At 58.5% G+C, this 25,859-nt stretch overlaps 2 protein-coding genes across 2 annotated transcripts in view; both read right to left on the bottom strand.

The window, feature by feature from the left end:
• Positions 1-18,243, bottom strand: part of gtf2f1 (general transcription factor IIF, polypeptide 1) — a 24,657-nt gene extending 6,414 nt beyond the window's left edge. Inside the window, 12 exon segments of the mRNA XM_085971908.1 lie at positions 350-411; positions 2,950-3,103; positions 7,922-8,014; positions 8,017-8,077; positions 8,079-8,124; positions 9,188-9,326; positions 9,329-9,357; positions 9,443-9,636; positions 14,613-14,685; positions 15,496-15,542; positions 16,917-16,981; positions 18,154-18,243. Of these exon segments, the coding sequence (XP_085828034.1) occupies positions 350-411; positions 2,950-3,103; positions 7,922-8,014; positions 8,017-8,077; positions 8,079-8,124; positions 9,188-9,326; positions 9,329-9,357; positions 9,443-9,636; positions 14,613-14,685; positions 15,496-15,542; positions 16,917-16,928 (910 nt within the window). The 5' untranslated portion in view covers positions 16,929-16,981; positions 18,154-18,243.
• Positions 18,244-19,668: 1,425 nt separating this feature from the next.
• On the bottom strand, positions 19,669-21,673 carry LOC147097792 (uncharacterized). The gene is made up of 2 exons (XM_085971907.1): positions 21,510-21,673; positions 19,669-20,200 (listed from the first exon to the last, which is right to left on the bottom strand). Exons 1-2 carry the CDS (start codon positions 21,514-21,516, stop codon positions 19,746-19,748), a joined length of 462 nt encoding a protein of 153 aa, XP_085828033.1. The 5' UTR covers positions 21,517-21,673; the 3' UTR covers positions 19,669-19,745.
• Between the last annotated feature and the right edge of the window lie 4,186 nt (positions 21,674-25,859).

Raw genomic sequence — 25,859 nt, 5'->3', positions numbered from 1 at the left:
AAACACCCCAAAAACAGATGAACTGGTCGGTCACCTTATTGCTGTTACTGGGATTTTGCTCTGCACTAATTGCTAACATGTTTCAGCTACGAAGTAAGGTTATTGAACATCCAAGTAATTCACTGCATGTTCGAGGGATGTTTAGGGGACGATACAGTGATGTACAGATATCCGCGGGCCTCTCCTCCCCCAGCCCGAGTTGATACATGCAACCAATGTTGGAGGAACCCTGGATTAAACCCGTGTGCACCAGGCCGCCCCCCCCCCCCCAAACAAACACAACCTTCCCGACATTTCCTGCAGGGATAATCCTGCAGCTGATCCAAGGACAAGTGGTGTCACCAAATACCTTTCGGCCCATCCTCTTCTTTATCAGCTTTCACTTTTTCTGGCTCCTCTTCATTATTGTCGCTGTAAATCAGAGGGAAGAAGGATTAGCAAAATGCTCCTTGGGTTTCGCATCAATCCCTCACTCATTCGCCCAGCACAGAACTTGGGTTTGCCAGAATTCATTTAACCAAGTTTCACATGTGCTGTCACCGTGCCCAGAGACAGCCAGTGATGCTCCAGAACCATCGCACGCAGCCTCCCAACATCTGTCCATCCCATTGTTTCCCAGAGTCCCAGTGCGGCGGCGCAGGGTCCCCGTGCAGTGTCATAGTGCGACGGCGCAGGGTCCCCGTGCAGTGTCATAGTGCGACGGCGCAGGGTCCCCGTGCAGTGTCCCAGTGCGACGGCGCAGGGTCCCCGTGCAGTGTCCCAGTGCGACGGCGCAGGGTCCCCGTGCAGTGTCCCAGTGCGGCGGTGCAGAGTCCCCGTGCAGTGTCCCAGTGCGACGGCGCAGGGTCCCCGTGCAGTGTCATAGTGCGACGGCGCAGGGTCCCCGTGCAGTGTCCCAGTGCGACGGCGCAGGGTCCCCGTGCAGTGTCATAGTGCGACGGCGCAGGGTCCCCGTGCAGTGTCACAGTGCGACGGCGCAGGGTCCCAGTGCGGCGAGCAGAGTCCCCGTGCAGTGTCCCAGTGCGACGGCGCAGGGTCCCCGTGCAGTGTCCCAGTGCGACGGCGCAGAGTCCCCGTGCAGTGTCCCAGTGCGGCGAGCAGAGTCCCCGTGCAGTGTCCCAGTGCGACGGCGCAGGGTCCCCGTGCAGTGTCCCAGTGCGACGGCGCAGAGTCCCCGTGCAGTGTCCCAGTGCGACGGCGCAGAGTCCCCGTGCAGTGTCCCAGTGCGACGGCGCAGGGTCCCCGTGCAGTGTCCCAGTGCGACGGCGCAGGGTCCCCGTGCAGTGTCCCAGTGCGACGGCGCAGGGTCCCCGTGCAGTGTCCCAGTGCGACAGCGCAGGGTCCCCGTGCAGTGTCACGGTGCGACGGCGCAGGGTCCCAGTGCGGCGCAGAGTCCCCGTGCAGTGTCCCAGTGCGGCGGCGCAGTGTCCCCGTGCAGTGTCCCAGTGCAGTGTCCCAGTGCGACGGCGCAGAGTCCCCGTGCAGTGTCCCAGTGCGACGGTGCAGGGTCCCCGTGCAGTGTCCCAGTGCGACGGTGCAGTGTCCCAGTGCGACGGCGCAGGGTCCCCGTGCAGTGTCCCAGTGCGGCGGCGCAGAGTCCCCGTGCAGTGTCCCAGTGCGACGGTGCAGAGTCCCCGTGCAGTGTCCCAGTGCGACGGCGCAGAGTCCCCGTGCAGTGTCCCAGTGCGACGGCGCAGGGTCCCCGTGCAGTGTCCCAGTGCGACGGTGCAGTGTCCCAGTGCGACGGCGCAGGGTCCCCGTGCAGTGTCCCAGTGCGACGGTGCAGAGTCCCCGTGCAGTGTCCCAGTGCGACGGCGCAGGGTCCCCGTGCAGTGTCCCAGTGCGACAGCGCAGGGTCCCCGTGCAGTGTCACAGTGCGACAGCGCAGGGTCCCCGTGCAGTGTCACAGTGCGACGGCGCAGGGTCCCAGTGCGGCGCAGAGTCCCCGTGCAGTGTCCCAGTGCGGCGGCGCAGAGTCCCCGTGCAGTGTCCCAGTGCGGCGGCGCAGAGTCCCCGTGCAGTGTCCCAGTGCGACGGTGCAGGGTCCCCGTGCAGTGTCCCAGTGCGACGGCGCAGGGTCCCCGTGCAGTGTCCCAGTGCGACGGCGCAGGGTCCCCGTGCAGTGTCCCAGTGCGACGGTGCAGAGTCCCAGTGCAGTGTCCCAGTGCGACGGCGCAGGGTCCCCGTGCAGTGTCCCAGTGCGACGGCGCAGGGTCCCCGTGCAGTGTCCCAGTGCGACGGTGCAGAGTCCCAGTGCGACGGCGCAGGGTCCCCGTGCAGTGTCCCAGTGCGACGGTGCAGAGTCCCAGTGCAGTGTCCCAGTGCGACGGTGCAGAGTCCCAGTGCAGTGTCCCAGTGCGACGGCGCAGGGTCCCCGTGCAGTGTCCCAGTGCGACGGCGCAGGGTCCCAGTGCGACGGCGCAGGGTCCCCGTGCAGTGTCCCAGTGCGACGGTGCAGAGTCCCAGTGCAGTGTCCCAGTGCGACGGCGCAGGGTCCCCGTGCAGTGTCCCAGTGCGACGGCGCAGGGTCCCAGTGCGACGGCGCAGAGTCCCAGTGTGATGACGTGTCCCAGTAAAGTCAGTGCCTTCAGGAGAGGAAGTGAGAAAACTGGGGAGAAACTTTAATCACAACAAAAGCCATTAAACTGCCAGCAGCTGGGGAATTTAAATTCAGTTAATAAATAAATCTGGAATCATTACTAGTGTCAGTAATGGTGACCATGGAACTATTGGATTGTCGTAAAAACCCATCTGGTTCACTAATGTCCTTTAGGGAAGGAAATCTGCCGCCCTTACCCGGTCTGGCCGGTATGTGACTCCAGACCCACAGCAACGTGGTTGACTCTTCGAGCGAGCCATTCAGTTAAGAGCAACTAGCGATGGACAATAAATGCCGGCCTTGCCAGCGACGCCCACATCCTGTGAACGAATAAAAAACAGACCAAATACCTGGACTCATCGTCGGAGATATAATCCACCTCCTGGCCCTCGAAATCCCCGTCATCACTGTCCTCAAACGCCTCATCATCCGAGCCCTTCTTCTTCTTTTTCTTGGCTCCAGCTTTCCCTTTCTTCTTTCCCTTTGTCTCTTTTTTCCCATCTCCTGGAGAAGGCAAAGAAAGTCACCTTAAAATCAGCAAATCAGAATCAGTGCCGGGCCCGGCCCGAGAGACAGAGTGACCCAGCCCCACAGTGCCCGGCCCGAGAGACAGAGTGACCAGCCCCACAGTGCCCGGCCCGAGAGACAGAGTGACCAGCCCCACAGTGCCCGTACCCGGCCCGAGAGACAGAGTGACCCAGCCCCACAGTGCCCGGCCCGGCCAGAGAGACAGAGTGACCCAGCCCCACAGTGCCCAGCCCGGCCAGAGAGACAGAGTGACCCAGCCCCACAGTGCCCGGCCCGGCCAGAGAGACAGAGTGACCCAGCCCCACAGTGCCCGGCCCGAGAGGCAGAGTGACCCAGCCCCACAGTGCCCGGCCCGCTCAGGGAGACAGAGTGACCAGCCCCACAGTGCCCGGCCCGGCCCGGCCAGAGAGACAGAGTCACACAGCCCCACAATGCCCAGCCCGAGAGACAGAGTGACCCAACCCCACAGTGCCCGGCCCGAGAGACAGAGTGACCCAGCCCCACAGTGCCCGGCCCGCTCAGGGAGACAGAGTGACCCAGCCCCACAGTGCCCGGCTCGGCCCGAGAGGCAGAGTGACCCAGCCCCACAGTGCCCGTACCCGGCCAGAGAGACAGTGACCCAGCCCCACAGTGCCCGGCTCGGCCAGAGAGACAGAGTGACCCAGCCCCACAGTGCCCGGCCCGAGGGCCAGAGTGACCCAGCCCCACAGTGCCCGGACCGGCCCGAGAGACAGAGTGACCCAGCCCCACAGTGCCCGGCCCGGCCAGAGAGACAGAGTGACCCAGCCCCACAGTGCCGGCCCGGCCCGAGAGACAGTGACCCAGCCCCACAGTGCCCGGCCCGGCCCGAAAGACAGAGTGACCCAGCCCCACAGTGCCCGGCCCGAGAGACAGAGTGACCCAGCCCCACAGTGCCCGGCCCAGCCCGAGAGACAGAGTGACCCAGCCCCACAGTGCCCGGCCCAGCCCGAGAGACAGAGTGACCCAGCCCCACAGTGCCCGGCCCGGCCAGAGAGACAGAGTGACCCAGCCCCACAGTGCCCGGCCCGCTCAGGGAGACAGAGTGACCCAGCCCCACAGTGCCCGGCCCGGCCAGAGAGACAGAGTGACCCAGCCCCACAGTGCCCGGCCCGAGAGACAGAGTGACCCAGCCCCACAGTGCCCGGCCCGGCCAGAGAGACAGAGTGACCCAGCCCCACAGTGCCCGGCCCGAGAGACAGAGTGGCCAGCCCCACAGTGCCTGCTGAGAGACAGAGTGACCCAGCCCCACAGTGCCCGCTGAAAGACAGAGTGACCCAGCCCCACAGTGCCCGGCCCGGCCCGAGAGAGAGAGTGACCCAGCCCCACAGTGCCCGGCCCGAGAGACAGAGTGACCCAGCCCCACAGTGCCCGGCCCGAGAGACAGAGTGACCCAGCCCCACAGTGCCCGGCCCAGCCCGAGAGACAGAGTGACCCAGCCCCACAGTGCCCGGCCCAGCCCGAGAGACAGAGTGACCCAGCCCCACAGTGCCCGGCCCGGCCAGAGAGACAGAGTGACCCAGCCCCACAGTGCCCGGCCCGCTCAGGGAGACAGAGTGACCCAGCCCCACAGTGCCCGGCCCGGCCAGAGAGACAGAATGACCCAGCCCCACAGTGCCCGGCCCGAGAGACAGAGTGACCCAGCCCCACAGTGCCCGGCCCGGCCAGAGAGACAGAGTGACCCAGCCCCACAGTGCCCGGCCCGAGAGACAGAGTGGCCAGCCCCACAGTGCCTGCTGAGAGACAGAGTGACCCAGCCCCACAGTGCCCGCTGAAAGACAGAGTGACCCAGCCCCACAGTGCCCGGCCCAGCCCGAGAGAGAGAGTGACCCAGCCCCACAGTGCCCGGCCCGAGAGACAGAGTGACCCAGCCCCACAGTGCCCGGCCCGAGAGACAGAGTGACCCAGCCCCACAGTGCCCGGCCCAGCCCGAGAGACAGAGTGACCCAGCCCCACAGTGCCCGGCCCAGCCCGAGAGACAGAGTGACCCAGCCCCACAGTGCCCGGCCCGGCCAGAGAGACCCAGCCCCACAGTGCCCATACCCGGCCAGAGAGACAGAGTGACCCAGCCCCACAGTGCCCATACCCGGCCAGAGAGACAGTGACCCAGCCCCACAGTGCCCGGCCCGGCCCGAGAGACAGAGTGACCCAGCCCCACAGTGCCCGGCCCGCTCAGGGAGACAGAGTGACCCAGCCCCACAGTGCCCGGCCCGGCCCGAGAGACAGAGTGACCCAGCCCCACAGTGCCCGGCCCAGCCAGAGAGACAGAGTGACCAGCCCCACAGTGCCCGGCCCGAGAGACAGAGTGACCCAGCCCCACAGTGCCTGCTGAGAGACAGAGTGACCCAGCCCCACAGTGCCTGCTGAGAGACAGAGTGACCCAGCCCCACAGTGCCCGGCCCGGGAGACAGAGTGACCCAGCCCCACAGTGCCCGCTGAGAGACAGAGTGACCCAGCCCCACAGTGCCCGGCCCGGCCCGAGAGACAGAGTGACCCAGCCCCACAGTGCCCGGCCCGGCCCGAGAGACAGTGACCCAGCCCCACAGTGCCCGGCCCGAGAGACAGAGTGACCCAGCCCCACAGTGCCCGGCCCGAGAGACAGAGTGACCCAGCCCCACAGTGCCCGGCCCGCTCAGAGAGACAGAGTGACCCAGCCCCACAGTGCCCACTGAGAGACAGAGTGACCAGCCCCACAGTGCCCACTGAGAGACAGAGTGACCAGCCCCACAGTGCCCACTGAGAGACAGAGTGACCAGCCCCACAGTACCCACTGAGAGACAGAGTGACCAGCCCCACAGTGCCCACTGAGAGACAGAGTGAACAGCCCCACAGTGCCCACTGAGAGACAGAGTGACCCAGCCCCACAGTGCCCGCTCAGAGAGTGACCCAGCCCCACAGTGCCCGCTCAGGGAGACAGAGTGACCCAGCCCCACAGTGCCTGCTCAGAGAGTGACCCAGCCCCACAGTGCCCACTGAGAGACAGGGTGACCAGCCCCACAGTGCCCACTGAGAGACAGAGTGACCAGCCCCACAGTGCCCACTGAGAGACACAGAGTGACCCAGCCCCACAGTGCCCACTGAGAGACAGAGTGACCCAGCCCCACAGTGCCCGCTCAGAGAGTGACCCAGCCCCACCGTGCCCACTGAGAGACAGAGTGACCAGCCCCACAGTGCCCACTGAGAGACAGAGTGACCCAGCCCCACAGTGCCTGCTCAGAGAGTGACCCAGCCCCACAGTGCCCGCTCAGGGAGACAGAGTGACCCAGCCCCACAGTGCCCGCTGAGAGACAGAGTGACCCAGCCCCACAGTGCCCGCTCAGAGAGTGACCCAGCCCCACAGTGCCCGCTCAGGGAGACAGAGTGACCCAGCCCCACAGTACCCGCTGAGAGACAGAGTGACCAGCCCCACAGTGCCCACTGAGAGACAGAGTGAACAGCCCCACAGTGCCCACTGAGAGACAGAGTGACCCAGCCCCACAGTGCCCGCTCAGAGAGTGACCCAGCCCCACAGTGCCCGCTCAGGGAGACAGAGTGACCCAGCCCCACAGTGCCTGCTCAGAGAGTGACCCAGCCCCACAGTGCCCGCTCAGGGAGACAGAGTGACCCAGCCCCACAGTGCCTGCTCAGAGAGTGACCCAGCCCCACAGTGCCCACTGAGAGACAGGGTGACCAGCCCCACAGTGCCCACTGAGAGACAGAGTGACCAGCCCCACAGTGCCCACTGAGAGACACAGAGTGACCCAGCCCCACAGTGCCCACTGAGAGACAGAGTGACCCAGCCCCACAGTGCCCGCTCAGAGAGTGACCCAGCCCCACCGTGCCCACTGAGAGACAGAGTGACCAGCCCCACAGTGCCCACTGAGAGACAGAGTGACCCAGCCCCACAGTGCCTGCTCAGAGAGTGACCCAGCCCCACAGTGCCCGCTCAGGGAGACAGAGTGACCCAGCCCCACAGTGCCCGCTGAGAGACAGAGTGACCCAGCCCCACAGTGCCCGCTCAGAGAGTGACCCAGCCCCACAGTGCCCGCTCAGGGAGACAGAGTGACCCAGCCCCACAGTGCCCGCTGAGAGACAGAGTGACCCAGTCCCACAGTGCCCGCTCAGAGAGACAGAGTGACCCAGCCCCATCCGTGCAGGAACAGAAAACAGAAGCTCTGGGGAGTCTGAATGGATTTAGTTTTGTTTGAACAAGCTGGTTATCTAGTGGAGCCCCGTTATCTGGAATAACAGAGGGGCTATTCCTGGTGGAAACTGGATATCAGGGGATAATCAGGACTGCCCAAATATGGGCTTACACTTGGTGCCCAGCAACCCCTCCTCGGCACTGGGGCGACAAACAGGTCAATAATAAGACACGTGAGCGGTGTGAAACATGGTGCGCTGATGATCAGCGGGCCTGATGTCAGGAGTGGGGGCTATAGTGACTGGACTAGGAATGGGACAGCACAACTCGCTGCGATCCCGGGCCCACGACACGGCTCCAGGGCTTCAGCAGACACAGGCCTTTATATTTAAAGGGTGTTGGCATCCTCCCAGCCCCCCCCCCCCCACACCCTGGTAACCATTTCTCCTCCCTGCTGCCCTGAGCAGCCCCCTGGACCAGGCCTCTAGTGAAACTGCTGTCGGCTGGGGTACACACGACGGGCCCAGGCCCAGGGCCTGCCCTGTAATCCGAGCTCTGCCTGCTCTCAGCACTAACGGGGACCCGCGCCCCGCTCGAACCGCTCAAAGCAGCGGGAAAGTCTCGCCAGCCGTGCGCCGTCTGGTGTCACTCACTGTCCTCGTCACTCTCCTCGTCACTCTCGTCCGAGCTCAGCTCCAGGTCGTCTTCCAGGTCATGGATTCGCAGCTCGCTCCCCCTTTTCTTCTCTCTTTCCCTTTCTTTACCTTCTCTTCCTCCTCGTCCCCGTCATCTCGGTCCTGGTCCTTCAGGCCTCTTCTGCAGCATGATGCTGAAATGATTCACCACCTTGTTCCGTCTGAACGATGTCACCCGTGTTTGAAGGTTCCGATGTGTTTGAGAGGAAAGGGAGACGGAAAACAGAAAAGCTCAATTCAGTGCGATGAACGGCGAGAATTGATCTGTCCCTTTAAGATCTCTCGGCACTGCCCACCATACGGAAGGGGAGGGGTGGGGAACAGGCAGATGCTGCCCTGAAACCCACGGGCAAGGCTGACTTGTCCCCTGTGTGAGAGAGTGGCCGAGCTCTGCTCAGATTTCACCCTCAGGCAGGTCGAGTGCTGAACGTACTGCTCAGTGTGGTGCTGAACGTACTGCTCAGTGTGGTGCTGAACGTACTGCTCAGTGTGGTGCTGAACGTACTGCTCAGTGTGGTGCTGAACGTACTGCTCAGTGTGGTGCTGAACGTACTGCTCAGTGTGGTGCTGATCCAGGGACAACAGCAAGGTCCCCAATCGCACCCAGAGTCCTGGGCGAGGGACGGGAAGGCACAGCCAGGGCTCCACTCCGGATTGCAGAGCAGTGACCCCAATGTGTGGGTAAGAATGGACCTGGCTTTGACTGTCCTGAGATCTAGGAAGTCTGACTGTTTAAAATAAATATTAGCTTTAATTTTAAACATTTAACTTCTATAAACACTGGTTGATCTCCTGTGGTGAGGGAGTTGGGTAATTGAACCAGGGCCCACAGGCATAATTCAGTCTTCATTGTAAAGTCAGTCCTTATTTTTAGATTTCTATTATAAATTCCTATGACAATATTTGCAATGGAAATTTCCTATGTAAACTTGTCACACTGTAATTACAGCCTCCCAGCAGTGGGGCACTGACAGCAAGTATGTGACAATGGTAGAGCTTTAATATATTTTGAATATCAATATCTATAATTTCTTAGAATCTAATAGCATCTGGGGGCGGGGGGGGAGGGGGAGCCAGGGATAAATCATCAAACTCGACGGCGAGAGGATGCCGAGCTCAACCACTGTCGAGTGCGGTAGCACAACTCACCCGCCAAGAACACTGATTTATTTAAACACTGAGGGAAGCCTAGGTTTGCGGTCACCCCTGTGCGCGGGGCTTTACCTTCCCCACTCCTCCTCTGCCTCCTCCGCTGTCAGCGTCTTGTGTTTCGCTATTGGGACAAAGTTGTACCAGGCGTTGACGGGAAAGGCTTCAAATGCCCCGTCTGGACACTGCGTGAAGATGTAGTAAGACGCGTTTCAGTGACGCCACCTTTCCTCTGACCTTTGAACCTGAAACAGGGAAAGAGGGAGCGTTAGATACAGGAGAGGGCTGTCTCCGGCTCAGCCTGTCGAAACGTCTGCCCACGTTACTTACTTCCGACCTGCTTTCCCGTTCACTCTCAGCAGCCAGGGCTGGTCTTCGGGCTTAAACTCTCGGGTAACAATCCCAAACTTCTTCTTCCTCGATTCCTCGCGTAGTTTTTTGCCAAACTCGCTGCCAGCGCCAAACACCGGCTGCTCCTCCTCCTGGTAAATCTTCTTGTTGCTCAGATCGCGCTCCATTTTAGCCTAAGAGAAAATGTGGAATTTTACAGACCAGGTCCCAACAATCACAGTGCCAAATGATTACAGCCACTGTATCAATGATCCCTGTGTAGGATCCAGCACTGGATCTCACCACACACACACACCCCACACCACTCCACCCCACACACACCCCACACACACCAACACACCCCACACCACCCACCACACACCAACCACACACACACACCACCACACCAACCACACACACAAAACCACACACACACCCCACACACACCAACACACCCCACACCCCACCCACCACACACCAACCACACACCCCACACCACTCACCCCACACACACACCACTCACCCACACACACCCCACACACACCAACACACCCCACACCACCACCACCACACACCAACCACACACACACACCACACACCAACCACACACACAAAACCACACACACACCCCACACACACCAACACACCCCAACACACCCCACACCACCCCACACACACCCACCACACACACACACCACACACCAACCACACACACAAAACCACACACACCCACCACACACTCCCACACCACACACCCACCACACACACAAAACCACACACACCCACCACACACTCCCACACCACACACCCACCACACACCCAAAACCACACACACCCACCACACACCTCCCACACCCACCACACACCCCCACCACACACCCACACACCACAAAACCACACACACCCACCACACACACCCACACCACACACCCACCACACACCCCCACCACACAAAACCACACACACACCCACACACCAACACCACACAACCCCACCACACATACCACACACAACCCACCACACATACCACACACACCCACCACACATACCACACACACCCACACCCACCCCCACACACACCACACACACACACACACACCCCCACCCCACACACACCACACCCCCACCCCACACCCCCACCACACACCCCCCACACACACACCACACACACCACACCCACCCCCACACCACACACACACACCCACCACACACACACACACACCCACCCCCACACACACACCACACCCCCACCCCACACCCCCACACACACACCACACACACCACACCCACCCCCACACCACCCCCCACACACCCACCACACACACACCCACACCCACCCCCACACACACCACACACACACACACACCCACCACACACACACCCCACACCACACACCCACCCCCACACACACCACACCCCCACCCCACACCCACACCACACACCCACCCCCACACACACACCACACACACACACACACCCACCACACACACACCCACACCCACACACCCACCCCCACACACACCACACCCCCACCCCACACCCACACCACACACCCACCCCACCCCCACACACACACCACCACCCACCACACACCCACCCCCACCCCACCACACACCCACCCCCACACACATACCACACACACCCACCCCCACCACACACCCCCACCCCACCACACACCCACCCCCACACACACACACCACACCCACCCCCACACACACACCACACACCCACACCCACCCCCACCACACACACACCCACCCCCACACACACACCACACCCCCACCCCACACCCACACCACACACCCACCCCCACACACACACCACACCCCCACCCCACCACACACCCACCCCCACCCCACCACACACCCACCCCCACCCCCACCACACACCCACCCCCACACACATACCACACACACCCACCCCACCACACACCCCCACCCCACCACACACCCACCCCCACACACACCACACACCCACCCCCACACACACACCACACCCCCACCCCCACCACACACCACACACCCACCCCACACACACACCACACCCACCCCCACACACACACCACACCCCACCCCACCACACACCCACACCACACACCCACCCCACCACACACCCACCCCCACACACATACCACACACACCCACCCCACCACACACCCACCCCCACACACACACACCACACACCCACCCACCACACACCCACCCCCCACACACACACCACACCCCCACCCCACCACACACCCACCCCCACACACACACACCACCCCCACCCCCACACACACCCACCCCCCACACACCCACCCCCACACACACCACACACACCCACCCCCACACACACACCACACACCCCACCCCCACACACACCACACCCACCCCCACACACACACCACACACCCACCCCCACACACACCACACACACACCCCACCACACACACACACCACACACCCACCCCCACACACCCACCCCCACACACCACCACACACACCCCCACCACACACCCACCACACACCCACCCCCACACACCACACACACACCCCACCACACACCCACCCCCACACACCACCCACCCCCACACCACACCCACCCCCACACCACACACCCACCCCCACACACACACCACACCACACACACCCACCCCCACACACACCACACCACACACACCCACCCCCACACACACACCACACCCCCACCCCACCACACACCCACACCACACCCACCCCCACACACACACCACACACACCACACCCACACACACACCACACCCACACCACACCCCCACACACACACACCACACCCCCACACACACACCCACACCCACCCCCACACACCCACCCCCATACACCCACCCCCACACCACACACACACCCCACACACACACACCACACACCCACCCCCACACCACACCCCCACACACCACACCCCCACACACACCACACACCCACACCCCCACACACACACCCACCCCCACACACACCACACACCCACCCCCACACACCACACCCCCACACACACACCACACCCACACACACCACACACCCACACACACCACACCCCCACCCCACCCCCACACCACACCCACCCCCACACACACCACACCCCCACACACACACACACCACACCCACACACACCACACACCCACACACACCACACCCCCACCCCCACACACACACCACACCCCCACCCCCACACACACCCACCCCCACACACACACCACACCCACACACACCACACACCACACCCCCCACACACACACCACACACCCACCCCCACACACACACACCCACCACACACACACCCCCACCCACACCACACACACCCACCACACACACACCCACCACACACACACACCCCCACACACACCACACACCCACCCCCACACACAACCACACACACACCACACCCACCCCCACACACCACACACACCCACCACACCACACACACACACACACCCACCACACACCCACCCCCACACACACCACACACACACCACACCCACCCCCACACACCCACCACACCACACACACACCCACCACACACACACACACCCCACACCCCCACCACACACACCCACCACACACACCCCACACCCCCACCACACACACACCCCCACACACACCCACCACACACCCACCCCCCACCACACACACACCACCCCCACCCCCACACACACCCACACACACACACCCCACACCCCACACACCACACACCCACCCCCACACACACCACCCCCCACACACACACACCCACCACACACCCACCCCCACACACACCACACACCCACCCCCACACACACCACCCCCACACCCACCACACACACACACCCACACATACCACACCCACCCCCACACACACACATACCACCCCCCACCCCCACACACACACCCACCCCCACCCCCACATACACCACACACATACACCACACCCCACACCCACCACACCACCACACACACACACACCCACACACACAACTGGAGTACCCTCAAAAAACATATACACGTTAGGAGAACCCCCTCCCCTGGTAGCGGACAATGCACGGATTTCCTCCCCACCCATTTATACAACATGTACAATACAAAGCCTCCCATGTGTAAGGATAGGCCCATGTAGATTGTTAAATAGAATAAACTAGTTGGAATTATATAGAATTATATAATATTGAGCTAGAGTTAAAACACCAGAAAGGCACAGCTGTACCAGAGAGGCTTTTAGCACAGCCATGTGAAGAAGGGATGTCGATGGCCGGTTTATATAAAAGGATAACAGAAAATGCTGGAAGGCTCAGCAGGACAGGCAACATCTGAAATACATTTCTTTTGCAATAAAGATTGGAAGGTACAACATATCAAAGGCAGTGGCTAATAAACGAAATGATAGCGACTGTATCAACAGGATACAAGCACAAAGGTAGCGAGGGGCCTCCGATACCCACTTTTGTCCCACGCAATGAACCTGCAAGAATACAACTCACTGAAGATCAGGTGGACTTCTTGATCTAGTCCTACTGAGGTTAGCGTAAGCGGTCAATGACATGCCCACGATCTCCTGAAGGAAGCCCTTGGGTATGTGAGTATTATGGGCACCTGTATCTCATACGCTGCATGTATGAGGTTATGTTTTATTATCTCACTGACTTGATTGGAGCATCACCCTCCAATGTTCAGTGTTTCCTGTTCTTCAAACTTGTATTAGAGGTGAAAGATGTACGGCGATATCCCAGAATACCCCAACCCCGTGTACAATCCATGTACACAGCTCGCGACTGCCCTGTGTTTGTGTAATCGGCACGTGTACACATCAGAACGTGCTGACCATCACCGCCTCACCGCTGTCACCCATGGCTTCCCCCGCCTGTGTGAATCACACTGACCCTGGTACAGGGCCCGTGCCCAGAGCACACAGTGGCTCCCCAAGGCTCCCATTAGGCTGTAGCCTCCTCGGGAAAGCCATCACAACTCACCGTCCGTCCGTTTTGTTCCTTTCCAGGGCTGCAGATCGCCTCATCTGTCACCGGTTGTATGGCTATTGTATCTATTTCAATCGCATGTAGTAATATCTGATTATACTTTAAACTGTAACTCTTTAATAAAAAGCCGTACAATTCCTAAGACCCTTTGGGTAATCTGTGTGTGGCCTGTGATCCAAATCTTACACCTCGCCCTGCGATCGTACCTGAGTCCATGTGGAGAAGTTGATTTTATCAGCAGCATTGAACGCCATGATGTTGTGCTTCTTGGTGTTGTTCCTGGGAAGGGAGTGAGTTTAAATACATTGAGCTGTCATCAGGCCCACTGTCCACACCCTCTCCTCCCCCCCCCAGACACCCCCACACCCTCTCCCATAGCCAACACCCCACACACCCCTCCCTCCCCCGCACAACCAAGCTCTCCCTCCACCTCCCCCCACATCGCCCCAACACCCACCCTCCACCTCCCCCCAACATCCACCCTCCCCCTGCCCCCCACACCCACCCTCTCCCCACGTCCCCCTCACACCCACCCTGCCCCCCACACCCTCCCCCCACCCAACACCCACCCAACACCCACCCTCCCCGCTCCACACCCTCCCCCCGCCCCACACACACCCTCCCCCGCCCCACACACACCCTCCCCCCGCCCCACACACACCCTCCCCCCGCCCCACACACACCCTCCCCCCGCCCCACACACACAACCTCCCCGCACCCCCCCACACACACCCTCCCCGCACCCCCCACACACACACCCTCCCCGCACCCCCCACACACACACCCTCCCCGCACCCCCCACACACACCCCACCCTCACTCCCAAGTGATCCGAGCGGCACTGTTCAGGCACGAACCCAAACAGTGTATGTCGGCAGGCCATTCAGCCGCTCTCGCCCAACAAATGCACACAAAAACAGGAAATGCGGTAAATACTCAGCAGGTCTGTCAGCAGGTTCATGATTTGGGAGCCACCGTTCGCCAGTGATTCTCAGCCTGGGAATCCCAAAACATTAAGCTGCTTTGTTGTGTGCTGGCCCACCTGCTGCGTATTTCTAGACCGGGCGGAAATGATCAGAGAATCTCTTACTTGGGGACACGGACTGTGTACTCCGTCGCTGCCTGGCTGCCCGAACCCTGCCAAAGAAAAGCAGCAATGTGATTGGCAGGGGCCTGCGACAAACTGAAATCTCGACTTGTGGTACAGTAATTGCAATAATAACCACCTCCTGGTCATGTGATCGGTCACATCTGCCTACGTCACAATGACAGCTGACCTGTGCGGAGAAAACCGGGGCAAGAGAGAGCCCGCGCGGTCACAAGGATTGATTCTGCCATTCTCTCGCCCCTACTCTGTTCACCACTTCACACTGATGGACCCTTGCACTGGAGAGGGTGCAGAGGCAACTGGAGACTGATCCCAGGGCAAACAGGAGCAGAAGGGGACGGGCTTCAAATGGCCCAGTGATCTTTTCTTACCCTTTACTTTTCATCAGCTCGTCGTTTCTTAAACAGAAGGCACTAGTGCAGAATCAGGCGGCTTTTAACCCTCAGCAGTCACAGCTGTTCTACCCCTTGTGACTGAGGGAGTCGCTGAGCAGTTATACTGATCACAGCCCAAGAAAGGACGAGAGATTCAAATGACTTTGATCTTACTGATTTTACGCAGTTTTGTAACTGCTGCAAAACTAAATTATGCGGCAACAGGGCTGAGGGACTGCATTCAGATTGAAGCACTCACACTGCCCGGTGTCACTCCCAGTCAGTGGAGGGACGTACTCAAATTGCAGCCCCACATTGTTCCCAGTTTGGGCAACAGTGAGCCTGGATTACATATCTTGTTCTTGCGCACCTGACAGTGTACATTTACTGGAAGACACTGTCTTTATGCACACCAGAGCCAGAACCTTTATAAACATTTTAAAGGTAATATACTACAGAAGACACCAGGGTTGAGGGACTTCGAGTTATGAGCAGAGACTGGAGAAGCTGGGATTGTTCTCCTTGGAGCAGAGAAGGTTAAGAGGAGATTTGATAGAGGTGTTCAAAATCATGAAGGGTTTAGATAGAGTAAATAAAGAGAAACTGTTTCCAATGGCTGAAGGGTCGAGAACCAGAGGACACAGATTTAAGGTGATTGACAAAAGAACCAGAGGCGACATGAGGAAAATCTTTTTTTACACAGCAAGTTGTTGGGATCTGGAACGCACTGCCTGAAAGGACGGTGGAAGCAGATTCAATAGTAACTTTCAAAAGGGAATTGGATAAATACTTGAAAAGGAGAACATTACTGGGCTGTGGGGAAAGAGCCGGGGAGTGGGACTAATTGGAGAGCTCTACCAAAGAGCCGACACAGGCACGATGGGCCGAATGGCCTCCTTCTGTAAGATTCTAGGAGCTCAGTGACTGACAACCGCTACATAGAAAAGCTTTGCAGAGTTCAGCTCACCCACTTCCCTCCATCCTCCCGCTCCACCCAGCCCCCACATTTCAAACAACGGCCCAGCTTACCAGATTTGCCATAGTTGCGAGGCTCTGGTCAGTGTTTCAACTTCCAATTGGATTTTGTTTAGATTCTGTAATAGGAACGAAATAAAGATGAATAATCCCAGTCACCTCCACAACCTCCTCCTTCCCATTCTGCGGCATCTCTCACTCTGGGATAATGACTTGGACTTGGAACTACAGGGCACTATTTTGAAATTTGCAGATAACTTGGAAGTGTAGTAAACAGTGAGGAAGATAGTAACAGACTTCAAGAAGAGACAGACAGGCTGGTGGAATGGGCGGACACATGACAGATGAAATTCAACACATGAAGTGTGAGGTGATACATTTTGGTAGGAAGAATAGAGAGAGACCATACACACTAAATGGTGCAATGTTAAAGGGGGTGCAGGAACAGAGAGACCTGGGGGTGCTTCTACACAAATCTTTGAAGGTGGCAGGACAGGTTAACAAAGCAGTTAATAAAGCATACGGGATTCTGGGCTTTATAAATAGAGGTACAGAGTACAAAAGCCAGGAAGTTATGATGGTTCAGCCTCAACTGGAGTAGTGTGTCCAATTCTGGGCACCACACTTTAGGAAGGATGTGAAGGCCTTAGAGAGGGAGCAGAAAAGATTTACAAGAATGATTCCAGGGATGAGGGATTTCAGTTACGTGGATAGACTGGAAAAGCTGGGGTTGTTCTCCTTACAGCAGAGAAGGTTGAGAGGAGATTTGATAGAGGTGTTCAAAATCATGAGGGGTCTGGACAGAGTAGATAGAGAGAAACTGTTCCCATTGGCGGAAGGGTCGAGAACCAGAGGACACAGATTTAAGGTGATTGGCAGAAGAACCAAAGGCGACATGAGGAAAAACTTGTTTACGCAGCGAGTGGTGAGGATCTGGAATGCACTGCCTGAGGGTGGTGGAAGTAGACTCAATCACGGCTTTCAAAAGGGAGTTGGATAAGGACCTGAAGGAAAACATTTTGCAGGACTCTGGGGAAAGGGCGGGGGAGCGGGCCTGGCTGAAGTGCTCCAGCAGAGCCGGCATTGGCTCGAGGGGCCTCCTGTCCTGCTGTTGTTGTTGTTGTATTGTCGCCATTGTTCTCAGTTGTTGTTGTTTCTCTCAGATTCTGGTCTCGGGGACAGGGGTTGCTGCGCGTGCGCACACCGACACCACAATAATACCAATATTTCAATAGATGTTTGTCGCGGGAGAATCAGAAACAGTCGATAAATCAATAAATAATCGATTAACCTCCTGGGAAATCGCCGCAAAATGGGACCAAACACCAACCGCCACCGCGCCGCCCTCACCAGAAACTGGTCCGACACTCAAACCCCCGTCCCGCCGGAAACTGGTCCGGCGCTCAACCCCCGTCCGACCGGAATCCGGTCCGGCGCACATAGTTCCCCCACCTCCTTACAACTGTGCCGATCCCACTGGCTTCTGACCAAGCGGAGACTCATTAGTTGTGCATTTTCAGCTACTTTTAATGGTTATGTTTATTACTTTCAAATAGTGTATTAACAATAAATGGCACAATAACTTGAGCTGCTGGGTTTACTATTTGCTCCCTGTGCCAAGCGCCCCTTGTTGTCACTCCACGCGGAGCTAGGGTTTGAAGGGCGATGCCATCCATCAGCTGCTGCATTCAACCACTGAGCCATGTTTATGTTCCCCACCCCACCCCCCACACTAGCCACTCTCGACTGCACCCTTCCCAATGATCAGGCTGGAGTGGTCTGGGTGCACGAATCCTGCAGCCGCCTTACATCACATCTGACCAGACGATACCACGGGGAATCAAAAGATTAACAAGCACTGAGAGGGTACTCCTATCAGGAAAGATTGAACAGGCTGGGGCTCTTTTCACCAGAAAAGAGAAGGCTGTGGCAGCACGGTGGCATAGTGGTTAGCACTGTTGCCTCACAGCGCCAGGGACCCGGATTAAAATCCGGCCTCGGGTGACTGTCTGTGTGGAGTTTGCACATTCTCCCCATGTTTGCGTGGGTTTCCTCTGGGTGCTCCGGTTTCCTCCCACAGTCCAAAGATGTGCGGGTTAGGTTGATTGGCTATGATAAATTGACCCTTAGTGTTAGGGGGGATTAAATACGTGGGGTTACGGGGATAGGGCTTGGGTGGGATGGCTGTCGGTGTAGGGACCGGGTGCTAGGGTTTGGATGATCAGCCATGATCTCGTTGAATGGCGGAGCAGGCCCGAAGGGCCGAATGGCCTACTCCTGCTCCTATCTTCTATGTTTCTATGTGGGGGGACCTGATAGAGGTAGAGAATATGTTTCTACTTGTGGGGGAATTCAAAATTAGAGGCCATAAATATAAATCCAATAGGGAATTCAAGAGAAACTTCTTTACCTAGAGAGCGGTGAGAATGTGGAGCTCACTACCACAGGGAGTGGTTGAGGCAAATAGTGTAGATGCATTTAAGGGGAAGTTAAGTAACTACATAAGGGAGAAAGGAATAGGAGGGTGAGTTGAAGTAGGGGGGATGGGGGTGGTGAAGGCTCGAGGGGCAGGCTCGTGTGGAACATAAACACCGGCTTAGTTGGCCTGTTTCTGTGCTGTAAATTGTATGTAATTCTATGAATTGGTCACTCCAACCCTCATTCCAAGCCCAGCAGGGAACAGACACTGGCCTCAGAATCAGGGCAGCCCCAACACAGGAACTCTCGGCCTTCAGGGCAGGATGCTCCGTGACCGGTGCCGCAGATGAACTTCAATACACACAGAATTCCTCTAACACGTTCAGGCTGACATTAGAGTATTTATTGCACAGGGGTGAATTACAAATCAGGAATAGGTGTCCATTATTTACATTCAGGCACAGCTCAGGAACTGTCTGCATCCGAGCTGGAGTCAGAATAATCAGCAACAAGTGAGCTGGTATTGGCGTCTCGATCAGAGTCGCCCACCACCTCAGGCCGTAGGGGAGAGCCAGCTTCCACCTTCAAACTGCTGTCACTCTCTTGACTCATATTGTCTGAAACATGGTTCCGCTGATCGTTTCCGCTCCCCAGCTCCATTCTGGAGTCCGTATCTCTGCTGACCAGGAGCGGCCGCTGCCTCTGGCTCGCTGAACACTCCCCGGATTTCCGTCGGATTATTCCCAGATCACTCGCAGCAATTCCGTTCGGGCTGTTTGAGGGTTTGTTCGTCAATACTTTGCTCAGTCCCAGTTTCTTTAAGGTCTCCCCGGCCTTCTCTCCCACTGTCACCTGGGGCGAGGCAAACCAGGACCGCAAGGTGATCTCCTTCCGTTTCATTCTCTGCTTGTCCTCGTAGGCTGCGTAAGAAACAGTGAGCGTCAGAATCACTGCGACTGTCCCTGGTACAACCCGCAGTCTGTTCTACCTTGCCCAAGGGGTATTGAGCCATTAGACAGCGAGTGTCAGCAGGTGGTGTGATATCAGGACCGAGCCTCATCCTGTCCAGACACGTGCATATTCCAGCTGGGATCACTGGATAGCGAGTGATCAGGAGCTGGGATCCAAACTGGTTTTCCCTTCCTGGCCCAGGAGGCCGAGATCACTTGTGCTGTCCCCTAGACCCCGTCTGGAACCAAACAACTCAGCACAGACTCGGGATTGAGCCTGGGACCACGGTCTGTGTGACTCAGTGCCATCGTGGTGGGTTCTCTCCGGAGGCAGGGGATCCATTTATTTTTGCCTGACTGTATTTAGCCTCCAACAAAGGGTCTCAGCCGCACTTTTCTCCATTCCTCAGTCCCATGTCTCTTTCCAGCAACATCCCGTTTAGCCCCTCCACCCCCTTCCAGTGCTCGGTGGCCACGAACCCGTTCATTTCAGAACAGATCAAGAGTGGGTGAGGAGTTTGTCAGAGACACTCCATCGTGCACCATCACCACCCAGTGTTTATCGGCATCACTCCCGTGCACGACTCCAAACCCCCCTCCGTTCCGTGTGACTGTCCGCCTTTCTCTTGCCGTGCGCCATAACTAATAACCTGCTCCCGGCACCGTTCACAGACTAGACCTCACACAGTGGAGAACAAGCTAGTCACCTTCACAGTTCCCTTCTATCTCGGGCTTGGATACCAACAGGTCTGGGTGTTCGGACTTAGGACTTATCCAAGAATAAAGCAAAGAGCCAAGAACAGCCCTTTCCAAACCTCCAGTCCCAGGAAATTCAAACAGAGCAAACCCAAGCCGATCTCCCGGCAGATGAGGAGACCGTGGACAGGTAATGGCGCGCAGTTTGCCCACAACTCCCTGACGATTAGCCGCCAGGCAAGGTTCCAGCAGCGGTGAGCACCGGGAGAATCAGCCCTTCTATGTAAGGGAACCCAGTTACCGGAGCTTCAAGGGCCTGATTACTGGGCCCGGGGGGGGGGGGCGGTGGGAGTGTAATCTAACATCATTACATCATTCACGCTGAGGCCCCTCCGTTTCAGTGGGGGGGGGTTAGCCCCAGTCACTGACGGGCACCAGAACAGAACACCCAAATATTAACCAGTCATCTCTCAAGGTATCTGCTGCATATTCTCCCCGATTACAGAAAGTCTGGGGTTCAGCTCCTATTATTCTGCACCATTCTATTTCATCAATGAATATCGTTCATTTTCTCCCAACTCACAGTCCATAGCGTGTAATTTGAGAAGTGAGGCCAAGCGTTTATCATCCTCGGACTCCTGGACCAGTGGGATGCTGAGACACGCTTTGTTCCGCAGAGCCTCATCTTTCTCTTCTGCCTCTTTCAACACCTTCTTCTCATCCTAAAGACGGGATAAACAGAATAATTAATAAAGAACTAACCTCTGTGGGTGTAACAGAGCAAAGGAGCGGAATGGGCAAACACTGGCAAGGGCTCCAGAGGCATAAACAGCACTGACTTTACCGAGGACAATCAGCTTTGGGTTTAGTGACGACCTTCAGACCCTCTATCATGGAGATACACTGACGGGTGTCTCTCGGAGTGGGTGGGGGGAGGGGCAGGAGGTGGTTTTGGAGGGGGGGGGGGGCGAGATACCCGTACACTGACCGGTGTCTCTCGGGGGAGGGGGTGAGAGACCCGTACACTGACCGGTGTCACTCCGGGGGAGGGGGGGGGGGGGGGGGGGTGGGTGAGATACCTGTACGTTGACCGGTGTCACTCAGAGTGGGGAGGGGCAGGAGGTGGTTTTGGAGGGGGGGGGGCGAGATACCCATACACTGACCGGTGTCTCTCGCGCCGGGGGGGTGGGGGGGGTTGAGATATCCATACAATGATCAGTGTGTCTTCTGGCGGGGGGGGGGGGGGGGGTTGAGATATCCATACAATGATCAGTGTGTCTCTGGCGGGGGGGGGGGGGGGGGGTGGGGAGGAAAGAGATACTGTTCGGTGCCTCTACAGTGTGACCAAGGATCAGACAGTGGACCTACGCGAAATTCTTCTTGCGCAGCATGCTGTTAATGGCAAAGTCATCCTTCCAGGCGCTCTGCATCTCCTGGATGTTGGAGAGGGTGGGAAGGGTCGTCTTCAGCTTGGCCTGGTCACACACACCCATGCTCCAGCTTGTACATGGGATCCGTCTCCAGCTTCTTCTTCTCTTCGTGCTCTGAAGGATCAAAGGTCACTTTATGATTAAATACACAAAGCACAACACACACACCCCGTGCCCCAAAGGCACGACTTCATACAGCGCCTTGACTGGAGCACAACCTCCCACTGCACATCAGAGGCACAATCAAACAAATGGGTGATCTTATATGGGTGATCAGAAGTAGGGTCCAAGGAGAGAGGGAGGGAGAATGAGGGAGAGGGAGAGAAGGTGGAGGGGTTTAAGAGAGAGAGAGAGAGAGAGAGAGAGAGAGAGAAGGTGGAGCAGTTTAAGGAGGATTTTCCAGGGCCGTGTCAGCTAAAGATGCTGCTGCTGTTGGTGGAGAGTAGGGGAGGTGGGGGATGCACAAGAAGCCAGAATCAGAGGGACGGCGGATAGGTAGGGGCAAAGCAATGAAAGGATTGAAACACAAGGATGAGAATTTTAAATTGGAAGCGAAGGGGGACTGGGAGCTAATATAGGGCAGCATGGAGCAGCAGGATTTGTTGTGGGGCAGGATACAGGCAGCAGGATCTGGTGAGCTGCAGGTGGAGGGTGGGAGGCTGGCCAGGATTGGAATTGTCGAGGTTGGAGGGGGGTAAGGCACGGCGAGGGTTTCAGCAGCAGGTGGAACAGCACAGGGTAGGGGGCTGGGCAACGGGCTCTGTACAGGTCACTTGCAGGTCGAGCTAATTGGGAAGAGGGGGTGGTAATCAGTGGAGGAGGAGGGGACACGGGGTGGGGGGGAGGGAGGATGCAGTTGCAAAGAAAAAAGACTTGCATTTTCGATAGCACCTTTCACGACTAACGGACGTCCCAAAGCGCTTTACAGCCAATTAAGTACTTTTTTGAAGTGTAGTCTCTGCTGTAATGCAGGAAACACAGCAACCAATTTGCGCACAGCAAGCTCCCACAAACAGCAATGTGTTAATGACCAGATAATCTATTTTAATTATGTAAATTTAAGAATAAATATTGGCCAGGGCACCGGGGATAACTCCCCTGCTCTTCTTCGAAACAGTGCCACAGGGTCTTTTATGTCCACCTGAGAGAGCAAACGGGGCCTTGGTTTAACGTCAGGTCTGCAAGACAGCCCCTCCGACAGTGCAGCGCTCCCTCAGTACTGCCCCCTCCGACAGTGCAGCGCTCCCTCAGTACTGCCCCTCCGACAGTGCAGCGCTCCCTCAGTACTCCCCCTCCGACAGTGCAGCGCTCCCTCAGTACTGCCCCTCCGACAGTGCAGCGCTCCCTCAGTACTGCCCCTCCGACAGTGCAGCACTCCCTCAGTACTGCCCCTCCGACAGTGCGGCGCTCCCTCAGTACTGCCCCTCCGACAGTGCAGCGCTCGCTCAGTACTGCCCCCTCCGACAGTGCAGCGCTCGCTCAGTACTGCACTGGAGTGTCGGCCTGGATTTTTGTGCTCAAGTCTCTGGAGTGGAACTTGAACCAACTCAGTAGGTAACTGCCGGCCCGAGAGTCATCGTCTCAACTCAAATGGCAAGTATGACTCTCAGTCCACGATCCCCGCCCTCCCACACTGACCCTCAGTCCCCGCCCTCCCACACTGACCCTCAGTCCCCGATCCCCGCCCTGCCACACCGACCCTCGGTCCCCCGCCCCCGCCCTCGTCCCCGCCCTCACACCGACCCTCGGTCCCCGCCCTCCCCACACCGACCCTCGGTCCCCGCCCTCCCCACACCGACCCTCGGTCCCCGCCCTCCCACACCGACCCTCGGTCCCCGCCCTCCCACACCGACCCTCGGTCCCCGCCCCTCCCACACCGACCCTCGGTCCCCGCCCTCCCACACCGACCCTCAGTCCCCGATCCCCGCCCTGCCACACCGACCCTCGGTCCCCGCCCTCCCACACTGACCCTCAGTCCCCGATCCCCGCCCTGCCACACCGACCCTCGGTCCCCGCCCTCCCACACCGACCCTCGGTCCCCGCCCTCCCACCACCGACCCTCGGTCCCCGCCCTCCCACACCGACCCTCAATCCCCGCCCTGCCACACCGACCCTCGGTCCCCGCCCTCCCACCACCGACCCTCGGTCCCCGCCCTCCCACACCGACCCTCGGTCCCCGCCCTCCCCACACCGACCCTCGGTCCCCGCCCTCCCACCACCGACCCTCGGTCCTCCCGCCCTCCCACACCGACCCTCGGTCCCCGCCCTCCCACACCGACCCCTCGGTCCCCCCCCGCCCTCCCACACACCGACCCTCGGTCCCCGCCCTCCCCACACCGACCCTCAGACAACGATCCCCGCCCTCATTCCACGATCGCTACCTCCCCTCCCTGTAACGTGCTCCTCCCCTCTCCCTCCGGGGTCACTAACCAGTTGTTAGAATCTGCTGGTTGTCCTCATGTCCCATCGCTCCTCCTTGCGCCGCGCTCCACTCACAATCACATAGTCGCAGTTCGCCGGGTCAGTCTGCATCTCAATGTGGTTCACACACAAGTGGCACTTCATCCGAAACCTGCAACACCAAACTCTTACTAAAGCATCCCACACCCAGAGCCCCCGCCCCGAGAGACTTTGCCCGTGCTCCCAGAGAGACCCTGTAAGAGATTCCCCCGCACCCCAAGAGAGACCACAAAGGCAGAATGACAGAGTCCTTGTGACCTGCCCACACTGGGAGCTCCTGATCACACTGGGGAACGCCGAATACACAGGGCAGGATAACCGCGGGCGACGCAGAACGGGGACCCGCGGGAGCGGGGGCGTGAAGTGCGGGGCGTTCAGAGCGGGGGAGGCAGGGTGCGCTGAGCAAGGATTCCCCAGTGAAAGCAGCCTGTGAACTGCAATCACTGCAACAGGAAATCCTCCTTCCTAAACCCTGTCACACTGGCGTTTTATCAGCGATTTGGGGGACAGGTACACGGTGCACTGGCATATCACTGCAGCGTGACCGGCTCAGGCAGGGGGCGGCACGGATAAGGCAGGATAGGGAAGATTTAAACTGAATAAATGATGTTGGAACAGGACCCGGGGAAAATAAAGTCACTTTAATTCCGCTTCACCCCAAAGCATCAACAGAGGCCAATCCATGAGATTCCTCTCAGCAAAACAGATGGACAATTATGAAAATATCCTCACATATCTGGCAATGGCAAAACATTGCTGTAAGGAGGGCGAACAGCGGCGTGACGGGGGAGTTGAGCTGTCCCCACAGGGGGCTGGGGGGGGGGGGGGGGGGTCTAGCTGTCCCCACGAGGGGCTGTGTGGGGGGGCGTAGACTTGCCGTTACCCGGGCTGCCAGGTGGAGGGTGAACAACAGAGCAGTACCTGTAGATGGGGGTTGTGTAATAGTACCCAACTTTCTTCTTCTCTGCATTGTACCGGACACCTGGAACCAACACAGAACATTTCACCACACAGCACCAGAGTAAAGCTCCCTCTACTCTGTC

Source organism: Somniosus microcephalus, chromosome 31 (genome assembly GCF_052327205.1).
Source record: "Somniosus microcephalus isolate GS21.2 chromosome 31, FLI_Smic_1.0, whole genome shotgun sequence".
Taxonomy (NCBI): Eukaryota; Metazoa; Chordata; class Chondrichthyes; order Squaliformes; family Somniosidae; genus Somniosus; species Somniosus microcephalus.
The sequence above is the reverse complement of the archived record's forward strand: the minus strand, read 5'-3'. Positions and strand labels throughout refer to the sequence as shown.